Below are 14643 nucleotides of genomic sequence, written 5' to 3'. Positions count from 1 at the left end.
CCTGGGCTCGGCTGCGCTCTTAGCTGAATGCCACTGTCTGCTCGTCCTTTAGAGCCTGTTAGTAGCGGTGTTAGCTGTTGGCTGATCTGATCCATGTTGAATCACATTTGGGGGTTCCTCACCCGCATTCATAAATGCTTGAAATCTGTTCTCAAGATGTATAGGGGGTGGTAGAATACCAGTATTTACAAGCCTTGTCATAGTCGAATCTGGGGTAGAGGAAGCTATGGCAGCAATACGAGAAACTCGTGACAATCTGATGTCTCGTGTTCCTTTGGGTCTCGCTCCCTGTTTGAGCCATCGATTAGTGTGGCAATCAGTTTTGGCTTGTTCCTCTACACTTGGTATAAAGTGTTGAGATTCAGAAGATTCATGGGACTCACCAGCTGTATGCTGAGGGGGTCCATGATGATGATCTGCTGAGTGCTCTGTCTGTTTTGGAAGTCCAGAAAGTAACTTTGGCTACATTCACACTGCAGGGCTTAATGCTCAATTCCGATTTTTTTTTTAAATTCGAAATTCACATTTCCAATTAAATGCAACCTTTTGGAATCTCCTGTGTGAACGTGAAATGACCCAGAAGTGACCCCCATGCGCAGAAGAGTACTCAATGGTGAACGACGTCACTCGTTGTTTGCGGAAGTAGCTAACATTAAACATGGATGTCAACAACAGTGTAGTCAACAGCGGAGCTCTTTTTGCAATATTAAAGTTATTTTCCCAACAGAGCCAGCACAATTACAATCTTCTTGTTTTAAGAAAATTAAAAAGAAGTTTTTTGGCCATGGCGTTTTGTGGAGCAGTGTTAGCAACGTCGGTACAGAGAAACATGTGGGTGCGGAGTCGCAGGCAGGAGTGGTGAGATACTGATGTGAGTGGCACTTCTCGTTCCCGCCTACTTCAACGCAGAATTATGACGTTTGTAGCGTATCAATGACGTACGGGTTCGCATTTCAAAAGATCGGATACGTATTGGATTCAGGACCACATACCCAAGTGGCCTGGGTCACATTTGAAAAGATCGGATCTGTGTCGTTCAGACTGTCATGAAAAGATCAGATACAGGTCGCATTGGCAAAAAAATCGGAATTGGGTCGTTTCAGCCTGCTTCAAGAATCACAATCCTTTGTAGAAGTTTGCAGCAGTTCATGCAACAAATAGATCCAACAGGAGGCATTTTCTTTCTCTTCTGTTTGAATGTAGGCAGTTGTTATCCCGTCTCAGGAATGTAAGCTGTTAGCACTGGGAGACAAAGTCTTCTTTTTGTAGTATTATTCCAGTCCCAATGTTTTTAGTTTTAGCGTTTGTGCCAAAAATCTGTTGTTTGAGCACTGTGCTGATCTGCTGAAGTAATAATCTTAGAAAAATCAGAGAAAAGTACAGAAATAAAAAGCAAAGTCTTGTATTGAGTTAATTTCTTTAGCAAAAATGGCGGGTTCACATCATTAGGGTGAATTGCCCTAAAGTGGGACACTGCCTTATGTGGGACACTTAAGGTTTCTTGTCTGTATCTCCCCCATAAATACATTAATTCCAGTGAAAGTCTGGGTTACCAAAGCTGTGGTGATCAAAATCACATCACCTCTCAAATGAGGGTGGAGGAATAATCAAACTGGAAGCACATTGTGTGAAGACCGCCCAAAGTTCAGTGACATAGAGTTTTGACAACAGTGAGTACATTCATTTTAAACAAAACAATCCTGCAACTTTTTGGCCTAATGTGCTTATTAAATGGTTGTCCTTCAAAAAATAGCATAAATTTGTAATTACACAATAAAGTATGTATTTTATATTTTAATCAAATTTACTGACCCATTTTAGGAAATATGGTTTCGACAAGTGGGACAGTACTTCAGTCAGTCAAAAATATGTGGAGGGGCATGGTTTGTGGGGCAAAAATGATTATTTACAGGGTTTTAGTGTTGTTATACAACATTAGAATGCTGGTTATGCAGATGGGATTATAGATGGTATTGTCTCGACATGCAAAGGACTGTTGTGTTTGATCTAGACTAAAATTAAACTTAACCTAAAGCCTCAACTGTGGCTGTATATTTTGCCTTCAAATTGCCTTAGTTTATGCCTGCTGTGGTTGTATGTGTTTGTTGAATAGAGAACAGTCCAGAATTCTATCTACATAACATAACAGTATATGATAACAGTTGCTTAATGTCTTAATAATAAATGCATCAAAACAATAATATCGTATTATTTGTCTGACGATGTTTGATTATTTTATCCATCCATAACTAAGAGAAATACTAACATTTAAGATTTGACTATTCTACATGAAAGGTGATTTTGGTAAATATCGACTTGCACGAAGAGCACTAATAGGTCTATAATTTATTTTATGAATGTCTTATCTGCATTTTCTCTTTTGATTTATTTAGGACACATCCTGGGGTTTTTGAAATGGTATTAGGTGGGGATTTAATGTTTTGGCTACACATCGCAATGTCACAGAAATCTGAAATGTCCAGCAATTCACCCCTACGTTTATTACACTGCTACTTGCTAAAAAATACATACATACAATATATATTTATAAGTGTATATATATAAACTCTTAATTTGAGCTGAAATTATGTGAGAAGAAAACACTTCTTCCAAAAAAATGCTTAAATAACCCTAATGTCGAAAACTGACAATGACTGAATGACAAATGATCTGCTTACCAAATAAATAAATGAACATAAAAGACTAACTTGATTTGACTCTATTATTTTATAAGTTGACAAAAGAGACCACACTGAGTCAGAACACAAACACATATATATTTGGGAAAACTATGCCTAAGAGGACTACTTTGGTCATTATTTTTTCAAACATTATTTATTATACATAACATTTTTATTAATATATAACAAATTGTATATAATTATCATTACAGAAATGATGGGCTTCCGTAATTGACCAGTCAGTATCAAATATTGCAGAGAGCCATGCACTATCAACAGCTCAAAGACCCTTGTCTTTTCGTGAACTGGTATAGAAAGGCCACCTAGCCTTTATTCTTGTTATTACTAGAAGATAATTAGGAGAGCACTGATTTATTTCTACTTATCAGTGCTATTATGCAACAGGATGTTCAGATGGCTGGGCTTGGTTTCTCTGACTGCAAAAAAACACTGAAGGTTTTGTTTCCATATGAGATGTTTATGTAAAATGTTCATTATGTTCTCATAATTATAGTTACAGATATTTTGATAAAACTCCAGTTAGATGTAACAAAATATTTCCAATGACTGCAAGTAACATCTTAAGAATTATTTTTATTAGAGAACATCACATGCACAATGCAAACGAGAACATTACCAAACTCAAGTCATATACATGGCAACTTTTTTAGTGCTTCATCATTTCTTTTATGTAGACAGAATTCATATAAAACGCAGTCATCCAGTTATAGGGTGAGCGATGATAATATGAATTGTAATATTCAACCCAGGCTCTGTATGAACTCCAATAATCCTGCCCGGCCACTTCCTCTTCCAGTTCATCAGTCTCTCTTTTTCCCCTTTTCTGTCCTGCCGAGGCAGCCTTCCTGCTGGAAGCAGGCTGATGTTTCTGGGAATGGCTATGGTGGTTAGCAGGATTCTGGCATTGAAGTTTACTAGGCCTTTGCTTGTTTCTGCTAGTCTGTTGTGATACTCTGCCTGAAGATAAAGAGGATTCTTTCAATTCTGAGACTCTTCTGTCTGGAGGAGCCGGTGTGTGATGTGAAGACTGAGCAGGGACAGAAGAGCTTGATTGACTCTCCTCCTCCATCTCACACTCTGAAGAATCTTCATCAGATAACACCGAACGAGTCTTCTGCTCAGAGGACAACTCTGAAACCTCCTGTGGTGGAGGAAGATCTTGATGGGAGTGCGATTCTTCACGAGCATATGATTTATAAGCCTTAACATTATCTTCCCCATCATCATGAACATTATGCAATCCATTAACTGCATCTCGACTCCTGTTGAATCCTTCATATTGGCGAATGATTTCGACAGATCTTCCTGGACCTTCTGTTATGAAATTCTCATAATCTGCCACAGCCTCACTGAAAGTCATAGGTTTCCGCGCATGCAACTTAAAAGACGATAGTGGAGGAATTCTGGGAAGGGTGTCATTCTGTTCATTTGGAGTAAGAGTTGAGTCATGCTGGAGGTTTGTAGTTGACTGTATTGGTTTTTGCCTTGCAGGTTTGGTTGAGTGCTTTTTAACTTTGGTTTCAGCTCCACTGTAGGATTCATCACCTGTTGTCCTTTCTGGGATGACTTTCGAGATGTGAGGCTCCCTGGAGGGTTTCAATGTCGGCTTTTCAGATTTAGCTTGTTTCTTCTTCTCTGGTTTGGGAATGTCAGGAATTTTCTGAGTGGGTTTTGAAGGTGGTTCAATTATCACATCCCAGTCACAAGCCTCTTCCATGATCCCTGGAGGGATTGGATCTGTAACACAAGGTAAGAAAACCCGCATAACATCCTTCAGGTCAAGTTAAAGGAACATTATAGGTTCACTGAAAGTTCAACCAGAACTTTATTCATTTTTACAGCCATTTTAGGGTTCACAGTATTGTGTTGCCAAGGCAACAAAGTTAAATTCAGAGGAAAAAGTCAAGGCCAGGATACATTTCTTTTCTGGGCATCCGGGGATATTCCTGATGATGAACATGAAATCACAAGGACAGCGCACAGACCGTCCCAGAACACAGGCAGCCAATTAATACTTTGGGTGTCAGGACATAATAAAAAAAAAAAAAAAAAAATTATATATATATATATATATATATATATATATATATATATATATATATATACAGTATTGTTCAAAATAATAGCAGTACAATGTGACTAACCAGAATAATCAAGGTTTTTAGTATATTTTTTATTGCTACGTGGCAAACAAGTTACCAGTAGGTTCAGTAGATTGTCAGAAAACAAACAAGACCCAGCATTCATGATATGCACGCTCTTAAGGCTGTGCAATTGGGCAATTAGTTGAAAGGGGTGTGTTCAAAAAAATAGCAGTGTCTACCTTTGACTGTACAAACTCAAAACTATTTTGTACAAACATTTTTTTTTTCTGGGATTTAGCAATCCTGTGAATCACTAAACTAATATTTAGTTGTATGACCACAGTTTTTTAAAACTGCTTGACATCTGTGTGGCATGGAGTCAACCAACTTGTGGCACCTCTCAGCTGTTATTCCACTCCATGATTCTTTAACAACATTCCACAATTCATTCACATTTCTTGGTTTTGCTTCAGAAACAGCATTTTTGATATCACCCCACAAGTTCTCAATTGGATTAAGGTCTGGAGATTGGGCTGGCCACTCCATAACATTAATTTTGTTGGTTTGGAACCAAGACTTTGCCCGTTTACTAGTGTGTTTTGGGTCATTGTCTTGTTGAAACAACCATTTCAAGGGCATGTCCTCTTCAGCATAGGGCAACATGACCTCTTCAAGTATTTTAACATATGCAAACTGATCCATGATCCCTGGTATGCGATAAATAGGCCCAACACCATAGTAGGAGAAACATGCCCATATCATGATGCTTGCACCTCCATGCTTCACTGTCTTCACTGTGTACTGTGGCTTGAATTCAGAGTTTGGGGGTCGTCTCACAAACTGCCTGTGGCCCTTGGACCCAAAAAGAACAATTTTACTCTCATCAGTCCACAAAATGTTCCTCCATTTCTCTTTAGGCCAGTTGATGTGTTCTTTGGCAAATTGTAACCTCTTCTGCACATGCCTTTTTTTTAACAGAGGGACTTTGCGGGGGATTCTTGAAAATAGATTAGCTTCACACAGACGTCTTCTAACTGTCACAGTACTTACAGGTAACTCCAGACTGTCTTTGATCATCCTGGAGGTGATCATTGGCTGAGCCTTTGCCATTCTGGTTATTCTTCTATCCATTTTGATGGTTGTCTTCCGTTTTCTTCCACGTCTCTCTGGTTTTGCTCTCCATTTTAAGGCATTGGAGATCATTTTAGCTGAACAGCCTATCATTTTTTGCACCTCTTTATAGGTTTTCCCCTCTCTAATCAACTTTTTAATCAAAGTACGCTGTTCTTCTGAACAATGTCTTGAACGACCCATTTTCCTCAGCTTTCAAATGCATGTTCAACAAGTGTTGGCTTCATCCTTAAATAGGGGCCACCTGATTCACACCTGTTTCTTCACAAAATTGATGACCTCAGTGATTGAATGCCACACTGCTATTTTTTTGAACACACACCTTTTAACTAATTCAACTAATTGCCCAATTGCACAGCCTCAAGAGCGTGCTTATCATGAATGCTGGGTCTCATTTGTTTTCTGAGAATCTACTGAACCTACTGGTAACTTGTTTGCCACGTAGCAATAAAAAATATACGAAAAACCTTGATTATTCTGGTTAGTCACATTGTACTGCTATTATTTTGAACAAGACTGTATATATATATATATATATATATATATATATATATATATATATATATATATATATATATATTGTATTTACTAGCCAAAGTTCATCTGAGAAACTTTGCATTCTAGCAAAAGTTTTGTGTTTATTCGCAAAAGCACTGAAACATAGTTTTCCCCCTACCTCATTCTTCAAAATCAAAAAGGTGTTGTGTGGAAACAAGGTTCTTGGGGGATGCAAAAGTGAACGCAAATTATTTGTGAGAGACTGCAAGCTTTAAAATATAATTTTTCCTCCCATCTCATTTTGTTTACCTTCACCATGGCTCTTGAAGGACTCTGCAAGTAATTGTTTTTTTTTTTCAAGTTTAACCAACACGTCTTGTGACTATGTTTAAGTTAGTATTTGAGTGTATATTTATTTTATTTACACCTTTTATATAGAAACTTGGATATATTTATATACATTATTTTTTTAAAGAGGTCTTTGGATGCAAAATTAACTTTTACATGTTGTTTGAACTGAAATGTGTTGGCAGTATGTGTTCACAACCACCCTATCATGATAAAAATCCACACAGTGCCTGTTTTTAATTCCCATAAATAATAATCCCTTTCTCAGATCAAGGCATTCAGATTCTTCACTGACATTTCAGCACAGACTGTCATCAACAGCCCACCTTTGTTTCGACGCTGGAGCAGGTGTAGACAAGAATGTCTCCTAAGTGACTGAAGTGATCTGTTGTTGGATGTAATAAAGAACACAGCAGTTGTCATTTACTCCTCACATCTTAGCTGCTGAAGACTATTGGATTGTGTTTGGTTTTGAAGGGAATGTGCCCCTGATCTACCTAAATGTCTATGTTTGTGCAAATCATTCGTGATCCTGCTTCACCTACAGAAATAGTGAATATATTTTTTTTTTATATGAATCTTTGTAAAATGCCTTTCCAAATAATATGCGATTTAGAAAGATCTACAATGAATGTGGCTAAAGTAAACAGCTGTTAACAGAAAAGTTCACATCGCCCCCTCCCCAAGTACGCTAATTCCACTCACACCCCCCATACTGTATTCACACCGGGCTACTTTATTAACATTAATATAAATGCAAATTACTTACATAAGAAGTGCATGGATCCGTTATACTGATGTACATTTGATATTTTCTTTACGGTTTGGATTCACATAAAACAACTGACTGTGCAATGCAAGTATATTTGTCAAGACAGCCATATTCACTGGCAGTCTGAGAAGGTTATCGGTTTGTACACTTCAGGTGTGCAGTGGCACGCATAGAGACGCTCTATAAGAGCACGTAAGTACCGCATCTTGGGCTTTAATGGCTTAAAAATTCTTTCATGTTTAAAACGACAAGACTTAAAACACGTGAAAATGATAAAAGCACTGGCCTGATCATTAATACAGTTTTGGGGATAAGGTGACAGATGGGGGGCTGAAACCCACCTAAAAAGGGTTTAGAAGCCCCCCTGGTATAGCGTGCGTAATTATATGGAAAATAAATATATAACCATTTTACCTCATACAATGTGATGTCTGAGCCTGTTTCTGAGATAACAAAATGCCAAATCCATGGTTGGATTTCAGACACGACTAACAATAAATCATCTTACACGGTCAAAAAACTAATACTGTAGCCAACTCAGATTGTCAGATTGCCCCCCAGTGGATGGCTAAATATTTGCTAACTCAGATTCATAAAACCTCAAAGGAATATCTCTGAATTAACTGATGCCCCCCTTTCTTCAGACTTTTGTTCTATTTGAACGCAAGTGCCCTGTGAAGTGGACATCACAGGATATTTCTCCATGATTCCAGTTCGAAGCGAACGTACTTGTTCCATACAAAGTGCATTGAAGTGTGCAAGACGTGTATTTAAATTGTATTTATTTACCGTGGTATATGATGTCACACTTGTCTGTGTGTGAAAATGTTGTGCAGCACAAATCCATGAATTAATGTTCCAAAGTGAGGTAAACTTCAACAGAATTCCCCTGCTCAGGGAGTAGGGAGCAATAAACACCATGTAGGGACCATGTCAAGGGAACACAGTTCATGCACGGAGCTCACTTCTAATGAGCTGATTATCTGAATCAGGTGTGTTAACAAAGAGAGACATACAAAATGTTAAGAGCATGGTGTCATGAGGACTGGAATTGAGAAGCGCTGGTCTGTACTCTAGAGAACTCCTTGTCAAGAGGGGGTGAGGTGAGCAGAGCTCATTAGCATTTAAAGAGACAGGCATCGAAACGGGTCACTGTGAAGGTAAAAAGGGTGCTGTTTTACACAACCACTGAGAAGTAATTTTAACCAAAATGTTATAGACTTTTTATTTATTAAATGGGCATTCGATGAACCCTTTAATTGATATTTGTATTATGATTTAATGCCTTTACAGACCCTTCTCGCTTCCATTGTGAGTGCATCACTGTTTTCCTAAATTTAAGATTAAATTTTTTCACCATTATGCCACAAACACTGTCGATTCAGTTTAACTGGCACAGAACCCAGGAATATCCTTCGACTTTTTAGAAGTACCTGGTAAATGAATGAGATTCAGAGAACATTTCTGAGCGATGGCCATCATTTTGTTCTCCTCTTCTCCATGGCAACAGTAGGTCACAGCTACCCCCAGAGTGCCTGAAACACAACAGACAGAGGTCACGGTCAGAGGAAAGACACTGCTGATCGCATCCATTACTAGAATTCTAATGAGAATGAAGATTAAATTCGTCCACAACAACATCATGCTCAAGTTCCAATTATGAATTCTGATTTTGGAGTGCGGCGGTCATTAAAAAGCTCTTGATGAGTTTGTGTTTAGCAGCCAATTATGAAACTGATTACTGTAGTCTCCCTATCAGACTCTGACCTGTCTCAGAGCAGATGATCTCTGATTAAGTACTCTCATTTAAATGCCCAAGACACACATTAATTAAAACCATAGAGTAGAGGCTTCACATATATTGGTGCTTAATTGTTTTCTAATTGGACACACCAAATCGTCCAGCACGACCAATACGGTGCATGTAGGTCTCCCAGTCCTTAGGAACATCCAGATTGATCACCAAGTTCACCTTCTCAGCATCAATACCACGTGAGGTCTGTGGAAGAGAGAGATTTAACACAAATGAAATGTTATTTGGTATTAAACGGTGGGTATTTTCCCGTGTAGGTGTTATAATGGGTTCAGAGACTCACCAGATCAGTGGATATTAAAACTCGACACTGATACTGTTTCAGCTTCCACATCGCCTCTAACCTCTGATCCTGACTTAAACCACCTACATGCAAAACAAACATTAAGGGGTTTAAACATAATAACCATTAATAAGGGCTTTCATATATGTTGGGCCTTCATTTAAATGCCCAGTTCTAAATTATATCCTTTTTATCTAAAACCTTGTGAGCTGCTAACAGTTACAGTTGCATTGTAAGGTATTATATGCACACACACACAGTATCAAAAGATGGCATAGATCTTCCATGATGAGATGCCTTCTTTTATTTGAAGTCAAGCAGCACTGCATATATCTTTCATGGAGAAGGCCATTCTAGACTGCAATGCATGGAGTTGTGAAATGTTACCTGATGTAATTTACTGGATTCATGCTTTGATAAATGTACTGAATATTTTCCAGATGTAGTTTTTCATAAAAATTAGATTTTCTCAACTTTTTAGGAAACAAACCTATATTCAAGGGTTTGCTTTTTTGTTTAAAAGTAGAAGCTTTGATCTTTATTTTGGTGTATTGCATAATCAAGTATTCATACAGCAAAATATACTGTAGGCAATTACATTTTTGTGAAAATCATCAAAATAGCTGGCGGTGGCCATCATCTTTTTTCTAAAATGCTTGCGGGGAAAGAGTTAAGTTTAACTTTTTAAAAACATCAAGACTTTGCAGGGGATTTTCTTTCAATCTACATGTTCTGTGTGAATGCCCTTATGCAATCTATTACTTGGTTACAGTTCTTTTCCTTTTTTTTTAAGGACAGAATTAAGAAAAAAAAAAATTGTAATCTTATTTTTGAAGAACATATTTGTAAAAATTAAAGAAAAAAAATTCTAGTGACCTTTAACTTAAAAGATATCATTGAGATCAGTTACAACAATACATTTAATACTCTTTCATTCACTTGAGACCAAACCCACAGAATCAGGCCGCTGACATTTTACAAAGTTTCAAAAGTATGATGCAGAAAAGCACTCATAGGAAACAAAGGATTAGTAAATGTTTCTGAGTGACAAAGCAGAGTTTTTTTAATATGCTCATCATTACAAATAATTTACTTACCATTAGAAAGGTGTCAAATTAATAGTCTGTTCACTATACAGCAATATATAAGAGATCTAAGGTGACGCTTACCTGAGATGCAGACCGCAGGTAAACCTGTAGAGGAGAGGATATCAGCCAGGTGCTGAGCTCTGCAGAACAACAGATCAACTCAGTTCTTCGTTACTTTCAATAAACATCACAATTATTTTCTTGAAAGCCTATGAATAATAATAACAGTATCTGTTTTCTAACTGCACACATCAGCATGTTTTCAGAATAATGAAAGTAGTTGAAAAGTGTGTCAGCTCTTGCCTTGTATGGAGATTTGAGAATACCAGCGCTTGGTTAAATGGGATTTTGCTGAAGAGTTCAAAGAGACTCTGAACCTTCTCCTCAAAGACTTTATGAGGTAATGAATGAGACGGCACAATTTTATAGTATTGCTTTAGCCCTGGAAGAGAGAACATATCATTTCAACTCAGATTTGAAAGGGTATTCACATAGAACAAATACATCACCAAACAGACAGGACTGCAGACTGACCGAGGAGTCCAGGGTCTGTCGGGTTCAGTCGCACAAACGTCGGCTCTCTCATGTATCTCGACAGATATTGTGCTAAAGATTCTGGGTAGGTGGCAGAGAGGGCCAACATTTGTTTGTTTGCTGGTAGAGAGGAGAAGATCCAGCTAAGACAGACAGAGAGAAAATAAACTCAAACCTGCTGAATTACAATACAGAAGTCTGAATCTAAATCACCCATTCAGCTCTTACTTGATCTGCTCCTGAAAGCTGCTGCTGCTATCATCCTCCAGCAGCTTATCGGCCTCATCCAAGACAAACAAGCGAACGGAGGATGTAGTCAGGACTCCCATCTCAATTAGCTGCTTAATACGACCTAGAAATACAACAAAACCAGAAGTCTGTCATTTCTCCTGGAAGACAGAATCTAGACATTTTGTGTTCAGTGAAAAAAGTTTTATTATCACTTCCAGTTGGTGACGGTAATGGTAAAAAAAAAAAAACACAAATCAACTTTAAATATGTATTAATAAAGCCAAAAGATTATCAAGCCTACACATGAAGACATCTAAACATGTAATTTTAGCAAACCTAAACTAAGTTACAGTTATAAATATAATCCGTCTAACATTTCGGTCTAAACAAATTTTAACTAGCTCATACCTGGTGAACCAATGGCAATGTGGCATTTCTTCAGGTGCAGTTTGTCTTGACTGACAGGTGTGCCACCGATGAACACGTGACACTCCAAGCCCTCCATAGCGCTGCCTATTGCCATGACAACAGCATGAATCTGCACCGCAATCTCCCGAGTTGGGGCCAGAACCAGCACCTGATGGGACAGGAGAAGGGCACATCACTGTCAAAACAGGCACACACTCGTGTTTAAGGTGCTTATATGTAACATCAAAAGATAAACAAGTCTTTCAAACCTTCATAGTTCATTTATTCCGTTTTACAATTATTATAAATTATGACATTATTTAGTAAACCATTACATTGCATTCCGTTGCATATCGGAAAAAGTAATACCTGTGTGGTTGTGTTTTCCAATATAAGAGAGTCCAAAGCGATGGTGGTGAACACGCAGGTTTTTCCTGTACCAGACTTGGCTTGAACAATAAGATCTGGACAGAAGAAAACGACAATAAAATAATTTCCTTCTAACGGAGCATGAAGTACAGGCACAACGTTTTCACTCATGCACTATAATTATGAATGTCACAGCACACTCCTTTCATTAAAAAGCAGTCGGTTTTGTTATGTGAATAATGTCAAGACTGTTGGTTTAGGTTTGTTTTGGTGCTGCTCTCGAGTACTTGAGGATTTCGGGTCTCGTACCGAGTCCACATCTTCCCAGCGGGATTGCCTTCAGCTGGATGGGGGACGGTCTCTGAAAGCCAGAGGCAGATAACCCCTCAAGCACAGGTTTTGACAGGAGTAACGAGCTGAAGTCGACACCCCCGTTATTTAGAACATCTTCTGTCCGGGTTCTGGATTGCAGCTCATGTGCTCCTTTCACGGATGCCGCCATATTTCTATTACGACTTAGTTCAGTTCTTCGACGATGAATAAATGAGTCACGCAGTGACTCACGTCGCCCTCTTGCGCACAGACATAGAAACGCCGCTTGAAATATCAGCAATATCCTACAGAGGGCGATAAACACACTTGGTTGACGCAAGCGATTCAATTTAAATGGAAATTGCAAACATGTTGGCATAAAAAAATACGTTCGGCTTCAGTAGGGTTGAAATTAAAGCCAACTTTGAACCATGAACTCATGCATTCTTGATGGTTGGTGGTTTTCCCTGTTGGGAAGAGGTATAATTTGTAATTTTTATGGTTGATCAGGTGCGACCATTAAACCCTTTAGATAGGCCTGTGCAAAAAAATCTTAATTTCTGACTTGTACTGTATATGGAGCTATATGGAGTATAACAGCATATTATATAGTGTGTGTGCGTGAGATAAAGAAAGAGTGTGTGAGAGAGACCTACGCGCACTTACCTTGATGTATTTGAGAAAATCAAAATGTACACCTCAGCTCTCAGTAACCTAGAGGAAACAAAAACAAAGTGTATTTATGCACCTACTGCCTTTTAATGGTGGTGACAAGTACAGACTAAACAAAAACAAGGTACGTGGATTTAAACACTTGCAAGAGCAGCAAGCAACACAAGAAAGGGCTTGACTTGTACCAAAGTTTTAGAAATGAATTTGCAGCTTGACCCCTCTAGTGAGCTACAGTTTATTTTAAGTTGGTGTTGCATTTTGGTTCATGATAAATTATATTCATAAATCTGATGCAAAGTAGATTTGTTTACAGAAAGTCTAAAAATTTTGGCTTTACCATCAAGAAAAGATAAGCAATTCACACATAGGCCATCCGTACTTCTCAACATCAAAAGGCAGCAGGTTCATAAAACACTGTTTACTCCATGTAGTTCTGAGAGCTGAGGTGCACGTTTAGATTTTTCAGTTACATAATTTCCCTCTCTCTCTCTCTCTCTCACACACACACACACACACACACACACACACACTTCTGGACCCTTGCGATGGCATAACGAGTCGTACCCGAAGTCACGCCTCTGGCAGGCTGAAGGAAGTGAGTTGTCTCCATGTTGGTGGAAAAACACACTTTACCGTTTCTCCCAATCCACCCTGATACAGGATCCTCTGAATCCTCCTCGCCTTCAGTGGATGCTTGAGAGGATGATAAGGGTGCCACAACAAAATCAGGATCTGACTCTCCTCAGTCTGTGGTGTCAGAGGGAGAAGACAATACATCCTGCAGCTCGCTGGAGGGGTCAAGCTGTACGATCATTTCTAAAAATTCAGTACAAGTCATGCCCTTTCTCATGTTGCTTGCTGCTGTTCTCACCATCAAATGACCTGCAGGATGGCATGCAAGTGTTTAAATCCACTTGTTTTTCTTTGGTCTGTACTTTTTACCATCAAAAGGCAGCATTGTGCATGAACACACTTCTTTTTTTATTGTTTACTTCATTTAGTTCTGAGAGCTGAGGTGCTTATTTTGATTTTTTCAGATACATCAAGGTAAGTGTGCAAAGATCTCTCTCACACACTCTCTCTCTCTCTCTCTCTCTCTCACACACACACACACACACACACACTATAATTTGCTGTTATACTCCATATAACTCCATAAACAAGCCAGAAACTAAGCTTTTTTTATTTTTTGCACAGGCCTATCTAAAGGGTTTAATGGTCACACCTAGTGATCAACCATAAAAATTACAAATTTTACCTCTTCCCAACAGGGAAAACCCCCAACAATCAAGAGTCTCTCACGCACACACCCTATAATTTGCTGTATGTGTCAAAATAAGATTTGTCACCAAAAACCATTCCATTTGCTCAAACACAAAGTTGTGGCCAAAATAAGAC

The 14643-nt window shown here is 38.5% G+C and overlaps 1 protein-coding gene across 1 annotated transcript; it reads right to left on the bottom strand.

Annotated features, from left to right (window-relative positions):
- Nucleotides 1–3255: 3255 nt before the first annotated feature.
- LOC113107755 (probable ATP-dependent RNA helicase DDX20) lies at nucleotides 3256–12763 on the bottom strand. Its single transcript, XM_026270453.1, has 11 exons — nucleotides 12571–12763; nucleotides 12262–12356; nucleotides 11893–12061; nucleotides 11482–11605; nucleotides 11254–11396; nucleotides 11023–11161; nucleotides 10801–10859; nucleotides 9632–9714; nucleotides 9429–9534; nucleotides 8969–9070; nucleotides 3256–4439 (listed from the first exon to the last, which is right to left on the bottom strand). The coding sequence occupies exons 1-11, from the start codon at nucleotides 12761–12763 to the stop codon at nucleotides 3349–3351; spliced, it is 2304 nt and encodes a 767-aa protein (XP_026126238.1). The 3' UTR covers nucleotides 3256–3348.
- Between the last annotated feature and the right edge of the window lie 1880 nt (nucleotides 12764–14643).

Source organism: Carassius auratus, chromosome 8, assembly GCF_003368295.1.
Source record: "Carassius auratus strain Wakin chromosome 8, ASM336829v1, whole genome shotgun sequence".
Lineage (NCBI taxonomy): Eukaryota > Metazoa > Chordata > Actinopteri > Cypriniformes > Cyprinidae > Carassius > Carassius auratus.
The sequence above is the reverse complement of the archived record's forward strand: the minus strand, read 5'-3'. Positions and strand labels throughout refer to the sequence as shown.

Coding starts and splice junctions, on each gene's coding strand:
- LOC113107755 (XM_026270453.1), bottom strand. CDS start 12,763: ATGGCGGCATCCGTGAAAGGAGCACATGAGCTGCAATCCAGAACCCGG. Junction 12,062..12,261: donor TGGAAAACACAACCACACAG/GTATTACTTTTT, acceptor CTGTCCCATCAG/GTGCTGGTTCTGGCCCCAAC. Junction 11,606..11,892: donor CATTGCCATTGGTTCACCAG/GTATGAGCTAGT, acceptor TTGTATTTCTAG/GTCGTATTAAGCAGCTAATT.